We start from the raw sequence: 23,449 nt of genomic DNA on the forward strand, positions 1-23,449 counted from the left end.
CCAATTAAAAATAAATTTAAAAAAATCCCACTTATATTCTTTTTCATATAAATGCTAACTTACAATCATACTGGATCTGCACTCTTCTTAACAATATATCTTGGAGACTGTTTCCTTCTAGTGGTTCTCAAACATTTGGATGATGTCAGGAATCCTTTATACTCTTAAAAAGTAATTGAATATTCTAAAAGTATTTATAATGTAGGTTACTCAGTTCAGTTCAGTCGCTCAGTCGTGTCCGACTCTTTGCAACCCCATAATCACAGCATGCCAGGCCTCCCTGTCCACCACCAACTCCTAGAGTTCACACAAACTCATGTCCATCGAGTGGGTGATGCCATCCAGTCATCTCATCCTCTGTCGTCCCCTTCTCCTCCTGCCCCCAATCCCTCCCTCATGAGTCAACTCTCTGCATGAGGTGGCCAGAGTATTGGAGTTTCAGCTTTAGTATCAATCCTTCCAATGAACACCCAGGACTGATCCCCTTTAGAATGGACTGGTTGGATCTCCTTGCAGTCCAAGAGACTCTCAAGAGTCTTCTCCAACACCACAGTTCAAAAGCATCAATTCTTCGGTGCTCAGCTTTCTTCAAGTCCAACTTTCACATCCATACATGACCACTGGAAAAACCACAGCCTTGACTAGACTCACCTTTGTTGCTAAAGTAATGTCTCTGTATTTTAATATGCTATCTAGGTTGGTCATAACTTTCCTTCCAAGGAATAGGCATCTTTTAATTTCATGGCTGCAATCACCATCTGCAGTGATTTTGGAGCCCAAAAAAATGAAGTCTGACACTGTTTCCACTGTTTCCCCATCTATTTCCCATGAAGTGATGGGACCAGATGCCATGATCTTAATTTTCTGAATGTTGAGCTTTAAGCCAACTTTTTCACTCTCCTCTTTCACTTCCAAAAGGCTATTTATAGCTATTAATAATTACCATGATAGAAATTAAAACTAGGTTTTAAAATTATATATTAATATATTCTAAAATAACAATAATAAAAATCGCATTTTAACAATTTTAATGTTAAAATACAGCTAAATATTCTATAAACAAAGTTAATATGTAAATAACTATATTTTCCCCAAAAAAATTAGTAAGAAGAGTGGTATCACTACATAACATAAAATAAATTAATATCACCACCTATCTCATCAGAAAAGTCTTTTTAAGGATTGGGATATTATCAAAGTCATCGTAACAGATACAGGTTTTCCAAAATTCTGATTTTCACTTCAACGCTCTAATTTTACCATTGGGAAATAAATAGCATCAGTTGTTTTTCTTTAAGTGACACATATCTTTCCTTTTTCAGAAAATGTCTATTAAACAGCAGTCTAAATAACCATGAGGCTTCCCTAGTGGCTCAGACAGTAGAGAATCTGCCTGCAAAGTGGGGGACCGGGGTTTAGTTCCTGGGGCAAGAAGATCCCCTGGAGAAGGGAATGGCTACCCACTGCAGTATTCTCGCCTGGAGAATTCCATGGACAGAGGAGCGTGGTGGGCTACAGTCCACAGGGTCGCAAGAGTTGGACATGACTGAGGGTCAAACACTACTTCACTTTCACTAAATAACCACAGTTTGTCATTCTTTCAAATACTGTTTTAAAGGGGAAAACGCTACCTAAACAGCTGGTTTAGCTCAAAACTCATGTAAGTACCACAAGTGCTATTTCTCAAAACAATTATTGCTACTTTAGTATACACAGCTTCCCATTTCTTCACAAAGAACCTTCTTTTAAGTATATTCAAAGTCACAGTTTAGTAAAATTAAGACTTTTCACTGTCTCACCTTGGACATTAAGTGAAATGCTTTTGTTTTCTGCTGTGAGTGTCAGGAAATGAAGATTCCAGCTAAGACACCAGCAGTTTCACCCACCACTGCTTCTCCACTACCAGACCAAGTAACAGTGAAAAGGGAATATTAGATCTTAACATAATTAGAAAAACTGTTGATTTTACAGACCCCCTGAAAAGATTTCAGGGACCCTCAGAAGTCCTCAAGCCACTTTTTAAAGAAATCTATTCTTGTAAATAATGGTGCTTGAATGTACTATTCATTTAAACAGTCCCCACTGATAGCTTATTGTTTATCTTTTATTACCACACAATGTTGAAATGAATTACTTCATACAGATGCTATTCTGTAGAGTAGTCCTAAGAAAAATTAAGTTTTAAAAAAAGGTAGAATTAGATAATCAAATATCATGATATAAAAACAAAATAATTTTGACACTGTTTTATAGAACAAAGTTGCTATATATCAATATATATAAACACATATACTTACTAAGTATATTCCTTCAGTTCAGTTCAGTCCCTCAGTCGTGTCCGACCCTTTGCGACCCCATTATCGCAGCATGCCAGGCCTCCCTGTCCATCACCAACTCCCAGAGTTCACTCAAACTTACATCCATCGAGTCAGTGATGCCATCCAGCCATCTCATCCTCTGTCATCCCCTTCTCCTCCTGCCCCCAATCCCTCCCAGCATCAGGGTCTTTTCCAATGAGTCAACTCTTCAAATGAGGTGGCCAAAGTACTGGAGTTTCAGCTTTACCATCATTCCCTCCAAAGAACACCCAGGGCTGATCTCCTTTAGAATGGACTGGTTGGATCTCCTTGCAGTCCAAGGGACTCTCAAGAGTCTTCTCCAACACCACAGTTCAAAAGTATCAATTCTTCGGCGCTCAGCTTTCTTCACAGTCTAACTCTCACATCCATACATGACCACTGGAAAAACCATAGCCTTGACAAGAGGGACCTTTGTTGCTAAAGTAATGTCTCTGCTTTTTAATATGCTATCTAGGTTGGTCATAACTTTCCTTTCAAGGAGTAAGCGTCTTTTAATTTCATGGCTACAGTCACCATCTGCAGTGATTTTGGAGCCACAAAAAATAAAGTCTGACACTGTTTCTACTGTTTCCCCATCTATTTCCCATGAAGTGATGGGACCAGATGCCATGATCTTCGTTTTCTGAATGTTGAGCTTTAAGCCAACTTTTTCACTCTCCTCTTTCACTCTCCTCAAGAGGCTTTTTAGTTCCTCTTCACTTTCTGCCATAAGGGTGGTGTCATCTGCATTTCTGAGGTGATTGATATTTCTCCTGGCAAGCTTGATTCCAGCTTGTGCTTCTTCCAGCCCAGCGTTTCTCATGATGTACTCTGCATAGAAGTTAAATAAGCAGGGTGACAGTGTACAGCCTTGACGTATTCCTTTTCCTGTTTGGAACCGGTCTGTTGTTCCATGTCCAGTTCTAACTGTTGCTTCCTGACCTGCATACAGGTTTCTCAAGAGGCAGGTCAAGTGGTCTGGTATTCTCATCTCTTTCAGAATTTTCCAGTTTATTGTGATCCACACAGTCAAAGGCTTTGGCATAGTCAAGAAAGCAGAAGCAGATGTTTTTCTGGAACACTCTTGCTTTTTCCATGATCCAGCAGACGTTGGCAATTTGATCTTTGGTTCCTCTGCCTTTTCTAAAACAAGCTTGAACATCTGGAAGTTCATGGTTCACGTATTGCTGAAGCCTGGCTTGGAGAATTTTGAGCACTATTTTACTAGCGTGTAAGATGAGTGCAATTGTGTGGTAGTTAGAGCATTCTTTGACATTGCCTTTCTTTGGGATTAGAATGAAAACTGACCTTTTCCAGTCCTGTGGCCACTGCTGAGTTTTCCAGATTTGCTGACATTTTGAGTGCAGCACTTTCACAGCATCATCTTTCAGGATTTGAGATAGCTCAACTGGAATTCCATCACCTCCACTAGCTTTGTTCATAGTGATGCTTTCTAAGGCCCACTTGACTTCACATTCCAGGATGTCTGGCTCTAGGTGAGTGATCACACCATCGTGATTATCTTGGTCGTGAAGATCTTTTTGTACAGTTCTTCTGTGTATTCTTGCCACCTCTTCTTAATATCTTCTGCTTCTGTTAGGTCCAGACCATTTCTGTCCTTTATCGAGCCCATCTTTGCATGAAATGTTCCCTTGGTATCTCTAATTTTCTTGAAGAGATCTCTAGTCTTTCCCATTTTGTTGTTTTCCTCTATTTCTTTGCACTGATTGCTGAGGAAGGCTTTCTTATCTCTTCTTGCTATTCTTTGGAACTGTGCATTCAGATGCTTATATCTTTCCTTTTCTCGTTTGCTTTTTGCTTCTTCTCTTTTCACAGCTATTTGTAAGGCCTCCCCAGACAGCCATTTTGCTTTTTTGCATTTCTTTTCCATGGGGATGGTGTAAGTATATTCCTTAGTTATCTTTAATTTTGAAAGCTAGATAGGAAAGTCTGGTCAGTCACTCTAATTAGATGTGTATTAATTTTTAGAACAGCATGACTTGTTTCAATAATTTTACTAGCCAACAGAGGGCTTCCCCTATGGCTCAACAGGTAAAGAGTCTGCCGTACAATGCAGGCGACCAGACTTGGGTTCAATCCCTGGGTCGGGAAGATACCACGGCGGAGAAAATGGCAATCCACTCCAGTGTGCCTGCCTGGAGAATGCCATGGACGGAGAAGCCTGGTAGAATTCAGTCCAAAGGGTCACAAAGAGTCGGGCACACTAGCACTAGATGCCAACAGACAAATATACTACAATCTAGGTCAGTATTGCCCAACAGAATTTCCTGTGATGATGGAAATGTCCCGTATCAGTCATGTCCAATATGGCAGCCACTGGCCATGTGTGACTACTAAGCACTTGAAATGAATGTAGTAAAACCAAGAAACTGAGTTTTCACATCATTTTAAGTTACATGTGACTAGTGGCAACCAAACTGGATCCTGCAGATGTAAAATACAAGTTCCAGAACTTCATAGTTATATCCCTCCTCTTCTATTCACGCCCTGTCCCCATCCCACCAAAATGAAACACACACAAATACAATTTAAGAATATCTGCTTTTATGTTCATAAACAACATAGTTGTCTTCAAATAAATAGCTTTCATATGTTATAATGAAATAGGGAGGTAGAAAGGAAGGAAAGGAAGAATCTAATAAACCTAACAAGGCCACTAACACATATGTTTGTTGGAAGTAATACATATTCATTGAAATTTTTAAAAATCAAAAATGCAATTATAGAAAAATAACCACTACCAAGAATGGTAGATAACTACCATCAACGTTTTCTTCTGTTCTTCTGTGTGTGTGTTTTTATGGAATGATTCTGTAATCTAGTATTATCACTCAGCCATATATACTCATTAACACCTCACAGATCAAACACATTTCTACAATGTAATTATAATGACTGTCCGGCCCCAGCAGTGTTTACTTCATCAGTCCCTCTTCACTAGACACTTAAGCCATGCTCTGCTACTTGCATTATGCAGGTATGCATGGTGCTCCTACTCCAGACTGGCACTGCAGTGGTGCAAATGTGTTGTGAGTCTTTAGCAACAATACAATCTTACATTTAAACCAAAAGAGACACCACTCCTAGCTTGAGAGAGTCCAGGTTCGGGAATCATGACACATTTCCCCAGGCCACCACTCTCCTAAGCACCTGAAGGGTTTATTAATGATGCAGATTCGTTTGCCACACTCCAATCCAAAGTCCAGACTCAGAAACTCTCCAGAAGTGTATATTTTTAATGAGAACTTCAGGGGATTCTTTAGACAGCTGGCCCAGCAGCTGTTAAGCACTTAGAAAACTCTACCTTCGACCACTTCAAAGGAAAGAGAGGTGCTCTACTGGAAGAAAGTCCAAAGGATCCAAGGGAGGGTGGAACAGTAATCATTCACTAACACAAGGCATTTACTGCATGACACAGGGACACAGTTTGCAGCTGCAAACTATACCGAAATCGTAAAAATATGGTACACTAACATTTTAACATTAGCGTTAAGACTATAGGTGAATTGTTTTTTTTATTTAACAGCTTCTTGATTATCAAATTCAGTGATTATGAAGTTATTAAAGTCTAACAGTGCAGCTCTAACTCCACTTAGAACACAAAAAGCCACCAGAGAACATCGGTCCTGCCCTGATGATAAGAAAATGCTGCTCAACCTACAAAATCAGTTTTCTGAGCTCATCAGAGACCTGACATCACCATATTTTACAACTGCAATGTCCAACCCCTCCTGATTCACACTATGAACAGTCACAGTGCGCTGTTTGAGAGTCTGAGGCCTTATCTACTGAAACAATAAAACTCAAATCCAACTCAACTACTAACATGACTGACTCAACTCCTCATACTAAGAGCCCAACAGAAGAGTGGCAGGCCCATCAGTAAGCATAAATATCATTTATGTCAGTCTCTACTATCGTTTCCATACACACTGTCCAGCATTCAATTAGAAACACCCCAAAAAAGCAAGAAAACATACCCACTGTCAAGAGTTAAATGGCCAACAGGCCCAGACACCAAGATACACACAAGCTGAAACTATCTTACGGACTTTAAAATAACTATGATTAATATACGTAATGATCTAGTAGAAAAGGCTGGCAACATGCATAAAAAGATGGGGTTTTTAAAGTCAAACAAATGCTAAAAATTTTCAAACAGTTCCTTCATAATCTTTTAACATTTATTCCTTATATTGCCAAGCAGGACTTCAGCATTTTGGATGCCACACAAATGGACCTGAATGCTGTCTTAATATTTTCTGAATCAAAAATTCATTTTTCTCTTTTAAATCTGCCTCTATATGAATAACTTTAGCAAAAAAGAAGAGCGTGTAATATACCTTGTCTAACTAGCTTAATCCATGCCTTTCCAGAGCAGTTCCATGCTGCCAACAGCCAGATTTCTCAAGGCTCCAGAAGCAAGGCTACACCTGAGACTGACAGATGCTACATAAAAATGGAATTTCTTTCCAAATAGACCAAATACAGACATCTGGTATTATATTCTTATCCATTCCCATTTCAAATGTGCAGATCCTGTTTCCATAGTAAAATATCCAAAAAATGAAAAGATATGTACAAGATAAATGAGTCTCAGGAGCTATTAAGAATTATAATGTATATATTAGATGTTCCTAATATAAACTGTAAGGATGATTTTCTAATTAAAAACAACAGTAAAAAATTAAACTGAGTCTAACAGACAGTGGAAGACATTTCTTGTTTAGGCCGCTTAACTTTCAAAGTCAACTGCTGCTATTACTACTGTTACCATTATATGGAAATTTTTTTCTCACTTATTTCTAAAAAAAAAACAACTGTCTTTATTTTTCAAATACTATTTGGATCTGAACACTAAACAGAATTAAAATCAAGCCTCTGTATTCCTGGATTCCTTTAGCTTACCCACACTACAGTGAGATAAACCTAGGTTCTAATCTCAGTTTTTTAACTGACTGGTGGTGGTTTAGTCAATAAGTCGTGTCTGACTCTTGAGACCCCGTGGACTGTAGCCCACCAGGCTACTGTGTCCATGGGATTTCCCAGGCCAGAATACTGCAGTGGGTTGCTCTTTCCTTCTCCAGGGGATCTTCCAAACCCAAGGATCAAACCCCGGTCTCCTGTGTTGCAGCTGGATTCTTTACCAACTGAGCTACCAGGGAACAACAAAGAACAGTTACAAAAGGTTCAAGGATTACTTAATAGAGAAACTATCCAAAGAAGTCAGATGGACTCAGATGACTTCTCAATGTCCTATACACCTCATCTCTTTGAACACTGAGCAAAAATAATCTGATCACTTTTCCATTTTTGCTTATTTTTTGAAGGAAACTTTTTTCCTTATTTTTTCCAATTTAAGTACATAACTGTCTTAAAACAAAAAGTTTACTTTAAAAAGAGTACAGCTCATCAAGGTACTCTGTACACTCTAATAATAAACAACTGCAAATAATTATTATTTAAGTGATTTGACTCTCCTGCTCATCACAAATTCCATTTTCCAAGTTAACTCTTTTAACTGGAATAGATGGTTCTAGTAACCTCAGCTGTAAGACAAGCATGTTTTTTTATCTTTATCAACTAGCAAGTGCTTTTACTGGATCTCTTTGGGGCCTGGTGGTTCTATTAGGACAAATGAAAAGAAAACACAGACTTGCCTTCAAAGGATGGTGGTAAACATATTAGAACTATGGTCTGAATGCAAGCCTATAGACTGAACAAGGATTAAGGCGTCTCACTGGCACATTCCCTGAGATAAGAACAACTTTGCTGTAACAACTACTTTAAGTTCTAATTTGTACTTAAAAATAGATCTCCAAATAACTTATTCGGAAAGACTTCCTGTGAAGAGTTACTTATCAGTTGGCAGTGACAGCTACCTTAGTTGAAATCAAAGCATCTGTCTGCAATGCAGAAAACCTGGGTTTGATCTCTGGGTTAGGAAGATCCCCTGGAAAAGGAAATGGCAGCCCACTCCAGTAGTCTTGCCTGGAAAATCCCATGGACGGCGGAGCCTGGTAGGCTACTGTCCATGGGGTCGCAAAGAGTCGGACACGACTGAGTGACTTCACTTCACTTCATGCAGAAAGGGTAACAGACATTGTTCCTATTATCTAAAAATCTGTTAACCTTTCTACATAGTTGTAGAATATACATATACACTTTGTAGTTCAACAGCTATAGAAATTATAGCCCCCCAAAAATATTCAAAATTTCATAGGACGACATTCATGACAACTAGTTGAATTATGCTGCCATCCACTGGACAAAACACAAATGGCAAAGCAATTCTTGGCTATGATTTTTAAACACAAAGATAATCAGGTTCCATTTCTTAGCAGTTTTAAGAGTAAAGGCTGTCAAACCCATGCCGTTCAGTTATCCAAATAGCAGCAGGGCAAAACAGAATCTTCTAAATATTGTCAATTCAAGTGCTGATTTTATCAGTCAAACACAACTCCCCAAACCTCAGTAACTCAACAGAACAGAGCTTAGATAAACAAACTGTGGTATAACCATACAATGGAACGCTATCCAGCCAAAAAGAAGAATGAAGCATCGTGCTATAATCATGAATAAACCTTGAAAACATGCTACATAGTTATTTAAGACAGATACAGAAGGCCACATATTGACTAATTCCATTTCTACAAAGAATAGGCAAATCCAGAGAGACAGAAAGTAGATTAGTTTACTGCCAGTGGCTGAGAAGAGTGGAGATGACGGACTGGCTACTAGGGTGAATAAAATGTTTCTGGGGTGAATAAAATGTTCTGACATTAGTGGTGATGTTGCACAACTTTGCGTCCTCACTAAAACCACTGAGTTGTAAATTTCAAAAAGCTGAATGTCAGGGTATGTGAATTGTATCTCAATAAAAATATAATGGACTTTTTTATACTGTGTTTAAAAAAGGAAAAAAAATACATATAGCACACTTTTCTTTCTCCCTTGTTTCATGCCCATCTTGAGTACAGCTCCACACTATACTCACTTAGGGATCCAGGTTACAGGAGTCTTTACCATCTAGAGCACTGGGCAGAGAAAGGGAAACATGGAAAACTGCACTGCTGATCTTAAAGGCTTCAGATCTTTGGGGGGTGCACACCTCACTGAACACACTTTCTCTTACAATTCACAAGCCAATGCACTTGGCCAAGTCTAACTTCAACAGGATTGAGAAGTATACTCTTGATTGGGAACATCTGGTTAACAGCATCAAGACCAGCATATTTACCTAATGAATTATTGTTGCTGTTTAGTCAATAAGTTGTATCTGACTCTTGTGCGACCCCACGGACTGTAGCCTGCCAGGCTCTTCTATCCATGGAATTCTCCAGGCAAGAACACTGGAGTGGGTTGCCATTTCCTTCTCCAGGGGATCTTCCAGACCAGGGACTGAACCCACATCTCCTGCACTGACAGGCAGATTCTTTACCACTGAGCCACCAAGAAAACCCTACCTAATGAGTACTTAGTTCAAGACCACAACAGCCCAAGGAAAACAAAGTAAGTTAGGATCTTTGCCCTTAAGAAGCTCTCAGTATTGCAAAGGTGACTTCCTGCTGGTAACTAAATATACGCCAAGTGCTAAATTAAGGACTCTAGCAGCAACACAAAATGCTAGGACAGCAAACCCTAACAAGGGGACAAGTAGAATGCCCCCTCTGCAGAAAGGGAAAGGAGGTAAGAAACAGTGGCAAAAGGAATTAAGAAAATACACAAAGATAAAAAGACCACTCCCCACCACCACCACCATTTAAATTTAAAAGCAAAATACTCTTACACTATCTTGCTGAGTTCAGGTGTAAGGAGTCTTGAAATTCTTGTTAAGTGGGATGGCCTTTGTTCTTTGGGCAAATGAAGAAGAAAAAGGTTAAGAAAATGAATGACATGCTAAGTCTAAAAAAATAAACAAAATGGATAGAGGGAGGGTGCAAGGTCAAGATATGAACCAGAAATCTTTTTCTATTGTTTCAGCAAGTATGAATGAGGACCTAAATAAACTAGGGACACGGCAGGGAATAAATCTTGAGACATTTTACAAGGGAGGAAAATCAGCAAGACTTGTGACTCATTTCAAATCTCTATCATGCTACTCATCACACTCCAGTATATTAAAATGACCATCATACTTTTTCCCTGAACGGTACAAAGAATAAGCCCATCTTACTCATCACTGTATCCTTTGCACCCAGCACAATGCCTGGCATATGGACACTAAATGTTAGCTGAGCTAAATATTCAAAAACCACTCTCATCTTTCCTCCCACTCCCACTTCTAACAATCCCCCTGAAGCCAAAATGATCTTCAAATGCTCTTATCCTACGTCTCTTCCAACTTACTGTCTTATTTGTCCTGCCTCTTTCATCTGTGCAATGTGCCCCAGACATCTCTTTCTCCCTTTTGATTGACAACAGGTTCACAATTTTTCACCCAAGATTCCTGGGACTAGAAGTGTGCTACAATTCAGAGCTTTTCAGATTTAGAAGGTACTATGGTACATATACCATATACTCTGTAAAATATCCAGTAGAGAATGGGAATATCAACCCATTGATATTTCTGGGAGAAAACATATGTAGGTTCCCACTAAGTTCCTTCCTCACATGAGTTTTAACCAAGTTTTACTGCAAATCAGTTTTGGCACCAAACTTACAGGGGGGAAAAAAAAAACAATTTTCAAAGCTTTTTTTTTTTTTGTATTTTGGAATTACAGACAAGGGACTGTGAACCTATGTATATTCAGAGACATGTAATTCATATCTCTGTTTTCTTTCACTCCTACTGACTCTCCAAGTTTTCACCTAGGGACATTTTCTTTCTATCTGAAGAACACTACAGTATTTCCTCAAAAGGAGAAACTACTGGTGATGAATTCTCCCAATTCTTGTCTAAAAATGTATTTCATCATTTCTCTCCGTTTCATGATCACCTCATCTCCTAACAGACACTGTTTATGAAAAGTCATGCAAACAATTCGATGCCCAGGATAATGATCTTGCTCTGGAGAGAATTTACTTTTGCTTCTGGTAAGCCACTAGAGGAGCTAGCAAATCCAGAGCATCTTCATTCCATCAGGAATCAAACGCCAGCTACCATGACAGCTGTAACTGACCATTCTTACGATACCTGGGATGTTGATCCTTTGGGTTTGCTGAGACCTGAACCCCAATTTTTATCACCCTACCCTCATAAACCCATTTCTCAGCCTATGACACTACTCTTCCCAAATAAACAGGCGCCTCTAATAGAGAAATGGCTCAAATGCTAGTCTCCCCTCTCTAGATTTCCTTCTTTTCCCAGATCTTGGTCCTATAATTCTTCACTTTTTAATTAGCTCCTTGGACTATTAAAAAAAAAATTTTTTTTTGTTTTTTGGCCATGCCACAAAGCATGTGGGATCTTAGTTCTCTCACCAGGGATCGAACTCATGCCCCTGCAGTGGAAGGGTGGAGTCATAACCATTGGACACCAGGGAAGTCCCCATCCCTGGTCCATTTTTAGAACTGCTCTCAGCTATAAGGATGGTCTAAAATTACCCAGTCTTATCAATCTTATGTCTATGGCTGCACCTACTAGAGTACCTTGCACACTTGCATAGTAAAGAGCAAGCTATAGTAGGTTCTCTACTAGGGATCCCTACAACCAACCAACCAGCTCAGTTACTTTATACTGGCTAAGAAATCAACAGTGATTAAGAAAAGCAAATGGGAATCTTTGATGTTTTTGAATAAGAAAGTATGCCCATCAAAAATTAGCATTTTTAGAAGATTCAGTTCAGTTCAGATGCTCAGTCATGTCCGACTCTTTGTGACCCCATGGACTGCAGCATGCCAGGCCTCCCTGTCCATCACCAACTCCTGGAGTTTGCTCAAACTCATGTCCATCAAGTCAGTGATGCCATCCAGCCATCTCATCCTCTCCTTCTGCCTTCAATCTTTACCAGCATCAGTGTCTTTTCCAATGAGTCAGTTCTTTGCATCAGATGGCCAAAGTACTGGAGCTTCAGCTTCAGTATCAAGATTAGTCAGTCAAAAAAAAAAAAACCAGACTGGACAAAGGAAGACCAGTTAGGAGAGTCCTGCACTAGAGTAGGCACTAGCCAGCAATGACAAGGAAAAAGATGACAGTGGTGGGAATAAAAGGGGACAGAAACAAATCAAATTACCATATTCTATCAACCTTGACTATCACCTGGAAATAAGAGATAAGGGGGAAAAAAGGAGTCAAAGGTGAATATGAAATAACAAGCCTGAGAGTAAAACTGATTTGAGAGAAGAGGAATTTCAATTTATACATGAATATGAAGTATCCAAAAGAAAAAAATCCAAGTTGAAATGTCTAATAGATATTTGGAAAAGCTGGTTTGAGCCCTCACCTAAAGTATAATGATTGCTACAAGTTTCAACAGAATTTTCTAAAACTAACCAGAATGAATATCATTTACTAAACTAATAAACCAATTTTGGTATATCAAAAAATCAGAACTGTAAATTCACATTTTGAGGCTTTGGAGACATGGGGAAAAAATAGAATAGAGATGTTCATTACCATATTTAAAGAACAGAGAAGTGAAGCACAAGTCCAGGAGAACGACTTTAAAAAAAAACATGCAAAATATGTCACAGTTCAAACAATCTAGTAGTTTAAGTTAAAAAAAGTACAGATACATACACAAGAAAAATACAACAGTAAGTAGAATACTAAGTTGGTTTAGCTATGAAAGTGATTTAATAAATTTAACAACAAAAAAGTTTTTACCTTACCAAAGTGGTCAAAAGTCATTGTTCAAAAATACATTTTTTCAAGAACAAGCAAGTTAGATTATGCTGTTCTATTAAAACATTTAGGTTCAACAAATTAAAAGAATCTTTTAAAATGTCTAAAACCAATATTCTCTAGTTTTTAAGTCAATAACTGGGGAACATGAAACATTATTTAATATACTCTTCAGTCTCTTCAATACAATATGGCTTTTGATATAAATAAATCATTCTGATTATACACACAACAGTAGTTATTTTAAGATGCTCTTGAAAGATAAGAGGTTGATGCCCTAAGGTCCAACTCACTGATTACATAAATCCCAACACCAAATTTCTGATTATCTGCCAAATGCAACTCACCCCACACTCCTGTTTTAGCTCATAACAGCATTTCATTACTAAACTCAGAGCTGCAAACAAAACATTCCACCTAAATGGAACTCTTCTGGCTCAAGGGACCTGAGCATACGCTCGTCTTCTGTCCCGAATGAAAACTGTCCTTAAGGTCTCTGTAAAGTGGAGATTACATCACAATTACGCCACACACCTGCAACACTGAATAAATTAATATACTGGATTAAGTAGAAAATGAATAAATTAATAAAATGCCTTACACAACTAGTTAGGACTTCCCAGATGGCTCAGAGGTAAAGAATCTGCCTGCCAACGCAGGAGACGTGGCTTTGATCTCTGGTCTGGGAAGATCCCCTGGAGAAATAAAGGGCAACCCACTTGAGTGTTCTTGCCTGGGAAAGCTCACAGACAGGAGAGCCTGGTAGGCTACAGTCCATGAAGCCACAAAGAGTAGGACACGACTTAAGAGAATGAACAACAACAGGTATCCAGAGACACAGAGATTAGTGGTCACTAATTATGCTCCTCTTCCCACTGACCAAATCTGATGCCGAACATTCACTTGACAAACATTTGGTGAGCTGTAACTGTGCCAGGCACTACGGATAAAAAGACAAACAAGACAGAGTCCCTGCCTTCTAAGGAGGAAGGAGCTGTCAGGCGTCCAGACGTGGATGTAGGAACAATACAGAGTTGTTACTGCCAAGATGCTATGAGTACACAGAAGAAAAGTTCCAATGGCGTTTTGTTTGTCTGAGGGAAATGTGAGGGTGCTAGGAAGATTTTACACAGGTGGACACTGAGTTTAAGCCTGAGAAAAGAATGAAGCAGCACTGGCCGAGAAGTAAGCAAAGAAAAAACATCTTAGACGTAAGAGTAAAGGAACCAGCTATTTCGGTAAAGCCACTTCATTTTAAGAATGAGAAAATTTGCAAGATGATATCAGCATGCTTAATCAAGAGGCAAATAGTTGCTAAGGGGCAAGAGTTGAGACCAGAGCCCAGGTCCCCATATTTTTATCCACTTCACCCTGCTATTTAATAACGGTTTGACTTCACAATTTTACAAGAGACATCATTCTGAAGTAAGATTGTTCACAGTCCGATGTTGCTGAACTCAAAAGTAGGATATGTATTGATTCTAAAAATAAGCTAAGTTCCCTGGTTTTACACAGTATATCATCTACATATTTATCAATATGGCTTTTAAAATATTAGCTATCGCCTAATACTAGCTCATGAGAGCTATCACCCCTGTCTACATTTCAATTTTTATAAGAATTATCCCTATATTAATATAAAGCAAAAACTCTTTAGTTACCTAACATGCCATATTAGTAACGGTAGAGAAAACAGGCATTCTAATACACACTGAACCATGGGACCACATAACTTGGCACAACTTTTGTGCATCACAAAATATGCACAAAGCACATGAGATGCCAGGCAGACCTCAGACACACTATAGGTGCAACTGCAGACCACCACAATGAAGCAGTTATCAGTAAGTCGAGTCACACGTATTTTCAGTTTTCCAGTGCTATAGTCTATTACGTGTATAATAGCATTATGTCTAAAAAGAACCAATCAATGTACATACTTTAGTTTAATAAAAAATACTTTATTGCTAAAAAATTCTAAACATCATCTGAACCTCCAGCAACCTAAAGTAATAATATCACTGATCACAAATCACCATAGCAAATATAATAATGAGAAAGCTTGAAATATTACAACAATTGCCAAAACGTGACACAGAGACACTATGCAAACAGATGTCGTTGGAAAAATGACGTCAATAGACTTGCTCAGCACATGGTTGCCACATACCTTCAATTTGTAAAAAATGCAACACCTGTTAACTGCAATAAATCAAAGCACAATAAAACTTACAAGAGTGATTATTCACTGTATTCAGTTCAGTTCAGTTCAGTCGCTCAGTCATGTCCGACTCTTTGCCACCCCATGAATTGTAGCACGCCAGGCCTCCCTGTCCATCACCAACTCCCGGAGTTCACTCAGACTGACATCCATCAAGTCAGTGATGCCATCCAGCCATCTCATCCTCTGTCATCCCCTTCTTCTTCTGCCCCCAATCCCTCCCAGCATCAGAGTCTTTTCCAATGAGTCAACTCTTCACATGAGGTGGCCAAAGTACTGGAGCTTCAGCTTTAGAATCGTTTCTTCCAAAGAAATCCCAGGGCTGATCTTCTTCAGAATGGACTGGTTGGATCTCCTTGCAGTCCAAGGGACTCTCAAGAGTCTTCTCCAACACTACCGTTCAAAAGCATCAAATCTTCGGCGCTCAGCCTTCTTCACAGTGCAACTCTCACATCCATACATGCTGCTGCTGCTGCTGCTAAGTCACGTCAGTTGTGTCTGACTCTGTGTGACCCCATAGACGGCAGCTCACCAGGCTCCCCCGTCCCTGGGATTTTCCAGGCAAGAACACTGGACTGGGTTGCCATTTCCTTCTCCAATACGTGAAAGTGAAGTTGCTCAGTCGCAACCCCATGGACTGCAGCCTACCAGGCTCCTCCGTCCATGGGCGTTTCCAGGCAGGAGTACTGGAGTGGGGTGCCATTGCCTTCTCCACACATCTATACATGACTACTGGAAAAACCATAGCCTTGACTAGACGGACCTTTGTTGGCAAAGTAACGTCTCTGCTTTTGAATATGCTATCTAGGTTGCTCATAACTTTCCTTCCAAGGAGTAAGCATCTTTTAATTTCATGGCTGCAGTCACCATCTGCAGTGGTTAGTAACAGCCAAAGACTGGAAGCAACCTAAACATTCACTGGTTAAAAAGTGGTTAAATAAACTGAGGTATATCCATAAAGCAAGGGATAATGAACTATGGTACATTCGTGATAAAGAATAAAGGAGCTCTACACACAGTCAGAGATCACTCTCCAAAACGGCAGAAACTCACACTCCAAACCTCAGTGACTCCCAGGTGTTAGTTCTCTGTACGCCGAAGAATTGATGCTGGGAGGGACTGGGGGCAGAAGAAGAAGGGGACGACAGAGGATGAGATGGCTGGATGGCATCACTGACTCGATGGACTCTGAGCGAACTCCGGGAGTTGGTGATGGACAGGGAGGCCTGGCGTGCTGCGATTCATGGGGTCACAAAGAGTCAGACACGACTGAGAGACTGAACTGAACTGAACAGTCCATCCTGGGCAAGTAACAGGTTACCTTTGGGATACCAATAACTGATCAAGCAAATTTATGCCAGAGACTGTAACAAGTGGTCTTCCAAAACTACCAGTTAGATAGAGCTTGATAATACTATACTACAAGGCCCTCTACCTTTAAAAATATTCTACAGTAATATTCTAATTGTAAGAATGAAAAGTCTTACAGTGCTTGCAAAATTAAGTACCAGAAAAATCTACTCAAGCACAAACTGCAATACGACAAATAGCTTTGGCAAATCAGAACTCTATCAGTCAAATTAATGACAGATGTGAAGTCAGAGCATAAGCGTAAAATGTATTATAAAATTTCCAATTCACATCGCAAAGATGACTTTTATAAGTAAGACAAGTAATATATTTTATCCTTATAAGTTGAACTGAAAGGTTTGCTGTTTAGAAGACTATTTAATATTATTTCAATAATAGCAAAAGAGTATTAATAAAACGATCCTTTTTGAGATGAGTTCTTTACTGATCTAACGAAATCTCTCGTATATCCTACACCCGGAAGATCACCTAGATTTCAGGTTAAAAACAAGATCAAACTCAGATTTCTACTAGAAAAATTTTCATTACCCAAGAGAGAATCAATATTCATAAACATTCATTCACTATACATTTTATTCAGTAAGTGATGCCTAGTGTGTATCAGACACTGGGCAAGGTACTAACGCACAAAAATGAAGAAGACAGACATGCACCTCTGCCCTCTCAGGACACGCTGCTGGGGCAGGGGGTGTGTAGAGAGGGAGCAGCTAAACTAGAAATCACAAGACACAGTGAACCAGCACGACACACTCAGTGCTAGAGAAGCACAGACAAGGGGTTCCCAAACCCAGACTTGGGGAACAAGGTATCAGAGAATGTTTTCCAAATCAAATGATGTCCGAGCTGCAGCTTGAATGTTAAGTTCACAATGACTGAAAATATAAGAGGGAAGAGGAAAAGGAAGAATGTTTCAGGCAGTCAACTTAACATGGCAAAAGCCAAGATGTGAGAGAGTACCTAAAGTGTTCAAGGAAATGAAATAAGTTCAAGAAGAGAAAAGCCACTATTGCTGTTCAGTTGCTAAGTCGTGTATGACTCTTTGCAACCCCGTGGACAGCAGCATCTCAGGCTTCCCTGTCCTTCACAATCTCCCGGAGTTTGCTCAAACTCATGTCCATTGAGTCAGTGATGCTATCCAATCATCTCATCCTAAAAGCCATTAGGCTACAGAAATAAGCAGGAGTCAAGACAATGAAAGGCTTTCTAAATCCCATTAAGAAACTTAGATGTTATTCTAACAGGAAAATGACTATCAGAGCTGTATTTTAGAAACAGTCACTCTAAAACGCAAGATTCTAGTTAGAAGTGTTAAAAGTAGAGGCAAAGCACCAACTGAGATGAGCATTTCAGAACACACCTAAAAAGACGTAGCCTGGACTGGATGATGGAAAGTGGACAGGAGCCAAGCCAGAAGTGGAATATAAATGGGACTTGGCAATAAACTGGACGTGGGGACTCAGAGAGGGTAGAGTCAAGCCTTGTTACGCAAACCATTCAAAGCTACAATGCACAGGTCTTAGGTTTTACCTGTAATTCATATACAATGCCCAGCACTAAACATATTTGTTAAATGAATACAGATTTTGTTTTTACATGTGTATGTGTGGCTGAGTCCCTTTGCTGTTCAACCAAAACTATCACAACACTGTTTGCTAATCAGCTATTCCTCAATACAAAACAAAAAGTTTAAAAAGACAAAAAAGGCAGATTTTGTATTTAATGGCAAAAAAGATGACAAAAACAATTTATACCAACAACAGGAAAAATATATATCTGGCTATGATAAATACAACTCTGGCTATAATTTTTTTTAAAAAAAAGCTACTTTTATTTAGTACAACTGTTTGGGGTAAACAAAAACTAAGGCACCTCAGACCACAAGGGAAGCAAGGAACAGTATCCAAATAGTAACCCAGCACTTGCTGGAAACTGGCTATTTCAGAATTGCTGAAGCATGTCCTAACTGTGGGGGGGACCTCAGTAATCTACTGCTGAGTGACTCTTCTACACATCCTGCAATTTCTACACTGCAACTAAAATGTGAGCTGGCCCTGGAATAAAGATAGTACGTGACCTTCAAGCACTGGAAACTCTACTGAGGCGGGGAGGGCCAGCATGCCCTCAAGAAGCCAAGTGCTTCCTTAAACAAAATATTTCTGCAACTTGCCCCAGATTTTATAGCTGGGATGATGTTCATCTGTAGAGAGTTGACCAATAAAATGCTAACTTCAGTTGTTAATATTAGCAAATATTAGAAACTGGTAGGTAAATAACACTTCAAAGATAACAATAAAAAAAAAGTTCAGAAAAAATTAAAATATACACACGTTCATAAGACAAAAGTCACCAAAGACTGAGGTTAACAGAACAAATAAGGTTTTAAAGAAAAGAAATGCTGACATGGTTAATAAATGGAATTAAGGTCGGAAATACACATAATCTAAAAATGTCCAGTTTGTGTTAAATTTTCAAATTAATCTATTCCCAAGATGAGACAATTTGAAGAAGCAAAAATCAATACCATCAGTTCTTTACCTGCAGCTCCTTTGAGACGCGTTCTAAGTGGTTAGTTATCTTTTTAATCAGATCACTGTACATCTGCTCCGAGTGCTGCTGGCACACACATTTATACACACAGCTGTGGGGAGGAGGGCAGACAGGAAAATCAACGATGATGGACTTAGTCCAAGGTAAAGGCATACCCTCAATATATAACCACTGGTGAATTAATTCGGGCCTAACAAAGTGACCAATTGCAACTCTTAAACAAAAATGTACCCTGCCCCAATCAGTGTTCAGACGGAAGAGCCAGCACTGCCAGCTACAAAGAACCTTTCTGAGGATCCTATAACTATTTTATCAGGACCAGATAACCTAATACTGGGTAATAATCTGAATTTGACTATGAAAAGTCAGCTTCTCTCTTTGACACTGAAAACTGGAAGTGAAGTCGCTCAGCCGTATCCGACTCTTTGCGACCCCGTGGACTGTAGCCTACAAGGCTCCTCGGTCCATGGGATGTTCCAGGCGTGAATACTCGAGTGGGTTGCCATTTCCTTCTCCAGCGGATCTTCCCGATCCAGGGATCGAACACAAGTCTCCCAAATTGTAGCCAGACGCTTTACTGTCTGAGCTAACAGGGAAGCCCCATTAATGAACGTCAAAATAAGGAAGAGAGAGTGACGCACAGCTGAAGTTTCTAACTCACAGAAGTGTCTGCGATGTAATGTCTTTGTGATTCACTTGTGTAAACAGCACAGCTGTCACTTCCTCCTCTTGTGACTGGGCTGATCTGACATCCCACCCCAGTCCTCACTAATGTGCTACTTTCACTTACCAGGAGCTGGGAAACAAAGTCACCAAAGATAGGTAAACTTGTGTATCATAAACATCAATAGAATCATAAACATCAACAGAACAAGCTAGCACCTCCCCATGAGACTAAAAGGACAATTTTTTCTTTTTTGCCTTTTTCACTGACCACTATAATTTCTGCATTGCGTTTGGTGGGGGTGGCAGGCTGAGGCAGGGTTAACAATACCTTCATTTGAAAACCAATTCTGAAGCAAGAAGTACAAATAAAACCCCCAATCCACAATTGTGTAACATATAAATAATTTATAGAGCCTCACTGTATGTATCATATATTATATGCATACATACTGTCTTAATTCAACTTGCTATGAACCTCAATATACCCTCTAAAATCCAAGCAAATAAAATCTTGACTTACCTGTATATCTGTTCATAGGATATAGGGATATAGTCACCAGGACTCTGAGTTAAAAGCTGATCTATGGCACCATCCAATTTTGGCCAGTATGTGCTCTTATAATCTTCAATAGTTATAACATTCATTACTAAAAGTAAAAAGTAAGATGAATATTACCATGTGCCACATATAAAATAAACACAAATCACAGCAGTTTTTCAAATTCCTCTCACTAATTTTACATTGACAATCTATCACCTAAATACAACTCAATTATTATTTCATTTCCAATTTCAAAAAGCCCAGTCTGATCAGGGAGTTTAAGCAGCCATTAGTTATGATTTTAAAAATTACTATACAAAAAAAAAAAAATTACTATAAATCTACCTATCATTAAAATAACAAAACACGCAATTCTCTCTGGTTCCCTCTGCAGTATTCTGTGAGACTGAGGCATTCCTAACATACACTGACCTTCAAATACACATTGTCCATGATGCGACAAGATGGCCTATTCATGAACCACAATAAAGTTCTAGGAAACTTAACTTCTAATCAATCCTTACAGAAACCCCTGGGAAAATCCACCTAAGGAAATGACTGTGGAGATTAAATTCCAAATGCTAGAGTGCTAGAAACTTGCCAAGATTTTATGGCACCACCAGGAGCTACTGGACAAGACAATGGCTGTGAGGCAGGCTCACGCGATCCCACCCTTCAGATAAGCCCAACAGAAAAATGTGGAGGAACTGCAGCCGTATATGAAGGCTGACCTCATTCCTGATGGCTGGCTCTCATTCCCCCAGGATGGGTTTAATAAAGCATTTATGTAACAGCCTGTCCTAACTGTGAAATCCAGGGGTGATGGGTATGCTACAGCAATGGAATGCTAATGGTGAGAGGAGCTCCCCAAAGCACCTGAAATAACTTGCATCTTAGGAGTATCAATAGGAGCTAACAACTACTAAATCAGCCATTTTACTATTGAGTTTATCAGAAACTTGGGAGCAGAAGGGTGACTTCCCCAAGAAGACACAGCTAATCACTGGCAGTGGTACCAGGAAAAGCAAAGTCTTGATCTGGCTTCTTTCTATCACATTAGCGTTAGTCGCTCAGTCATGTCGGACTCTGTGACCCCATGGACTGTAGCCCACCAGCATCCTCTGTCCACAGAATTCTCCAGGTAAGAATACTGGAGTGGGTTGCCATCCCCTCCTCCAGGGGATCTTCCCGATCCAGGGGTCAAACCCAGGTCTACTGCATTGCAGGTGGATTCTTTATCACCTGAGCCACCAGTCTATTTCCCAATTTTAGGTTCACTGAGGTTCAAGATGTTTCTCGTATCTCTGTGCCACATCTATTGTGTTTGTTCACTATTTTCTTTAAATCAATTCACTTTTTTTTTTTTTTTGGCTTTAATATACTTAAAGGACACTTGAGGAGTTAACTAGTGATTTACACAACATGGAATAATCTTAAATGTGTTCTGCTAAGTGAAAGAATCAGACCAAAAAGGCTATATATATATATGCTGCTACTGCTACTGCTAAGTTGCTTCAGTCGTGTCCGACTCTGTGCGACCCCAGAGACGGCAGCCCACCAGGCTCCGCTGTCCCTGGGATTCTCCAGGCAAGAACACTGGAGTGAGTTGCCATTTCCTTCTCCAATGCATGAAAGTGAAAAGTCAAAGTGATGTCACTGAGTCGTGTCCAACTCTCAGCGACGCCATGGACTGCAGCCTACCAGGCTCCTCCGTCCATGGGATTCTCCAGGCAAGAGTACTGGAGTGGGGTGCCATTGCCTTCTCTGATATATATGCTAAGACTCTCTTATTTATAAAGGCAAAACTGTAGGGAGGAAAATGAATCAGTAGCTGCCAGAGACTGGAAGGTTGAAAGAGGGACTGTCTACAAAGGGGAAGCAGGAGGAAACGTTTAAGACAATGGACTCTTTTGCATCGATACGTGGTAGTGGATACACCACTCCGTGCATTTCTCAAAACCAAGTGAACTAATCACTATAAAAAGTACATTCACTGTACGGGAAAAAAAAAAAAATTCAACCAGGATGTAGTGGTAAAGATGGAATGTAAACTGTGACATATAAATCTAATTTACAAATGAATCACATAGCTGCCACTAAAAAAAAAGGGCTGGGTGGCGGGGGGGATGGAGACGAAAGTAATGTTCTGACTGTAAACAAGGCTAAAGACAAAAAGAAGTGTCCATGCATGTGCACACATAGGCCCATACACAAAAGGCAGAAGGTGGCCAGATCCTGGAGGGCCTTATGAGCGGTGGAAAGATTCTGCCTTTCACTCTGAGTTAAGAGGAGGAGGGTTTTGAGCAGCCAAGTTATGTAACCTTTGATTTTCTATGTATCATTCCAGCCGCCTTATGTAAGAAAGCTATGAGATGGTGGAGGGCTGGACCATGTGAGAGCAGTGAGCACAAGAGGAAAGGTCAGATTCTGTACATATTTTAAGGGAAAGCCAACAGGATTTGCTGATGGTTTGGATGTGGGATGTGAGAGAAGCGTCAAGGATGACTCTAAAGTTTTTAGCCTGAGCATCAAAGGATGGGGATGCCACTAAGATGAGGACGACGCAGAAGCCCAGCACGTTTGGGAGCTGAAACTGCTGGAACCCCGCCCACCCACTCTGCCCACAAAGGCCGTGGGCAACACCTACCACTGCTTGCCACAGTGCTCTCTGGCTGCCTCTGCTCTGCCTGAGGGAGGGGCAGGTTGGAAGTTCAAGAGAATTAACACCCCCAAGAGCCACCATCAAGTAATGACTAATGAGACCGCGGGCGCACATCCCCAGCGTCTCCCTTTACTCCGGGTGAGTGCTGCACCGACTCCCAAGTCCCCACTGGGAACACACTGCAGTCGCCACCGTGCTGACCTCTTTACTGGCTTCCTTACCATCCCTGTCTCTCATCTCCACACTCTGACAGGTGCTTCCTAAAATCACCTCCTTGGGCATAAAACTACCCATT

At 40.0% G+C, this 23,449-nt stretch overlaps 1 protein-coding gene across 1 annotated transcript in view; it reads right to left on the reverse strand.

The window, feature by feature from the left end:
• The window catches only part of CACUL1 (CDK2 associated cullin domain 1), a 64,963-nt gene that overhangs the window by 23,323 nt on the left and 18,191 nt on the right, over positions 1 to 23,449 (reverse strand). The window contains exons 2-3 of the mRNA XM_040254791.1: positions 20,472 to 20,598; positions 19,274 to 19,376 (exon numbers count right to left, since the gene is read on the reverse strand). Coding sequence (XP_040110725.1) covers positions 19,274 to 19,376; positions 20,472 to 20,598 — 230 coding nt within the window. The remainder of the gene's footprint in view (positions 1 to 19,273; positions 19,377 to 20,471; positions 20,599 to 23,449) is intronic.

This window comes from Oryx dammah, unplaced genomic scaffold (genome assembly GCF_014754425.2).
Source record: "Oryx dammah isolate SB20612 unplaced genomic scaffold, SCBI_Odam_1.1 HiC_scaffold_14, whole genome shotgun sequence".
In the NCBI taxonomy this organism is placed as follows: domain Eukaryota; kingdom Metazoa; phylum Chordata; class Mammalia; order Artiodactyla; family Bovidae; genus Oryx; species Oryx dammah.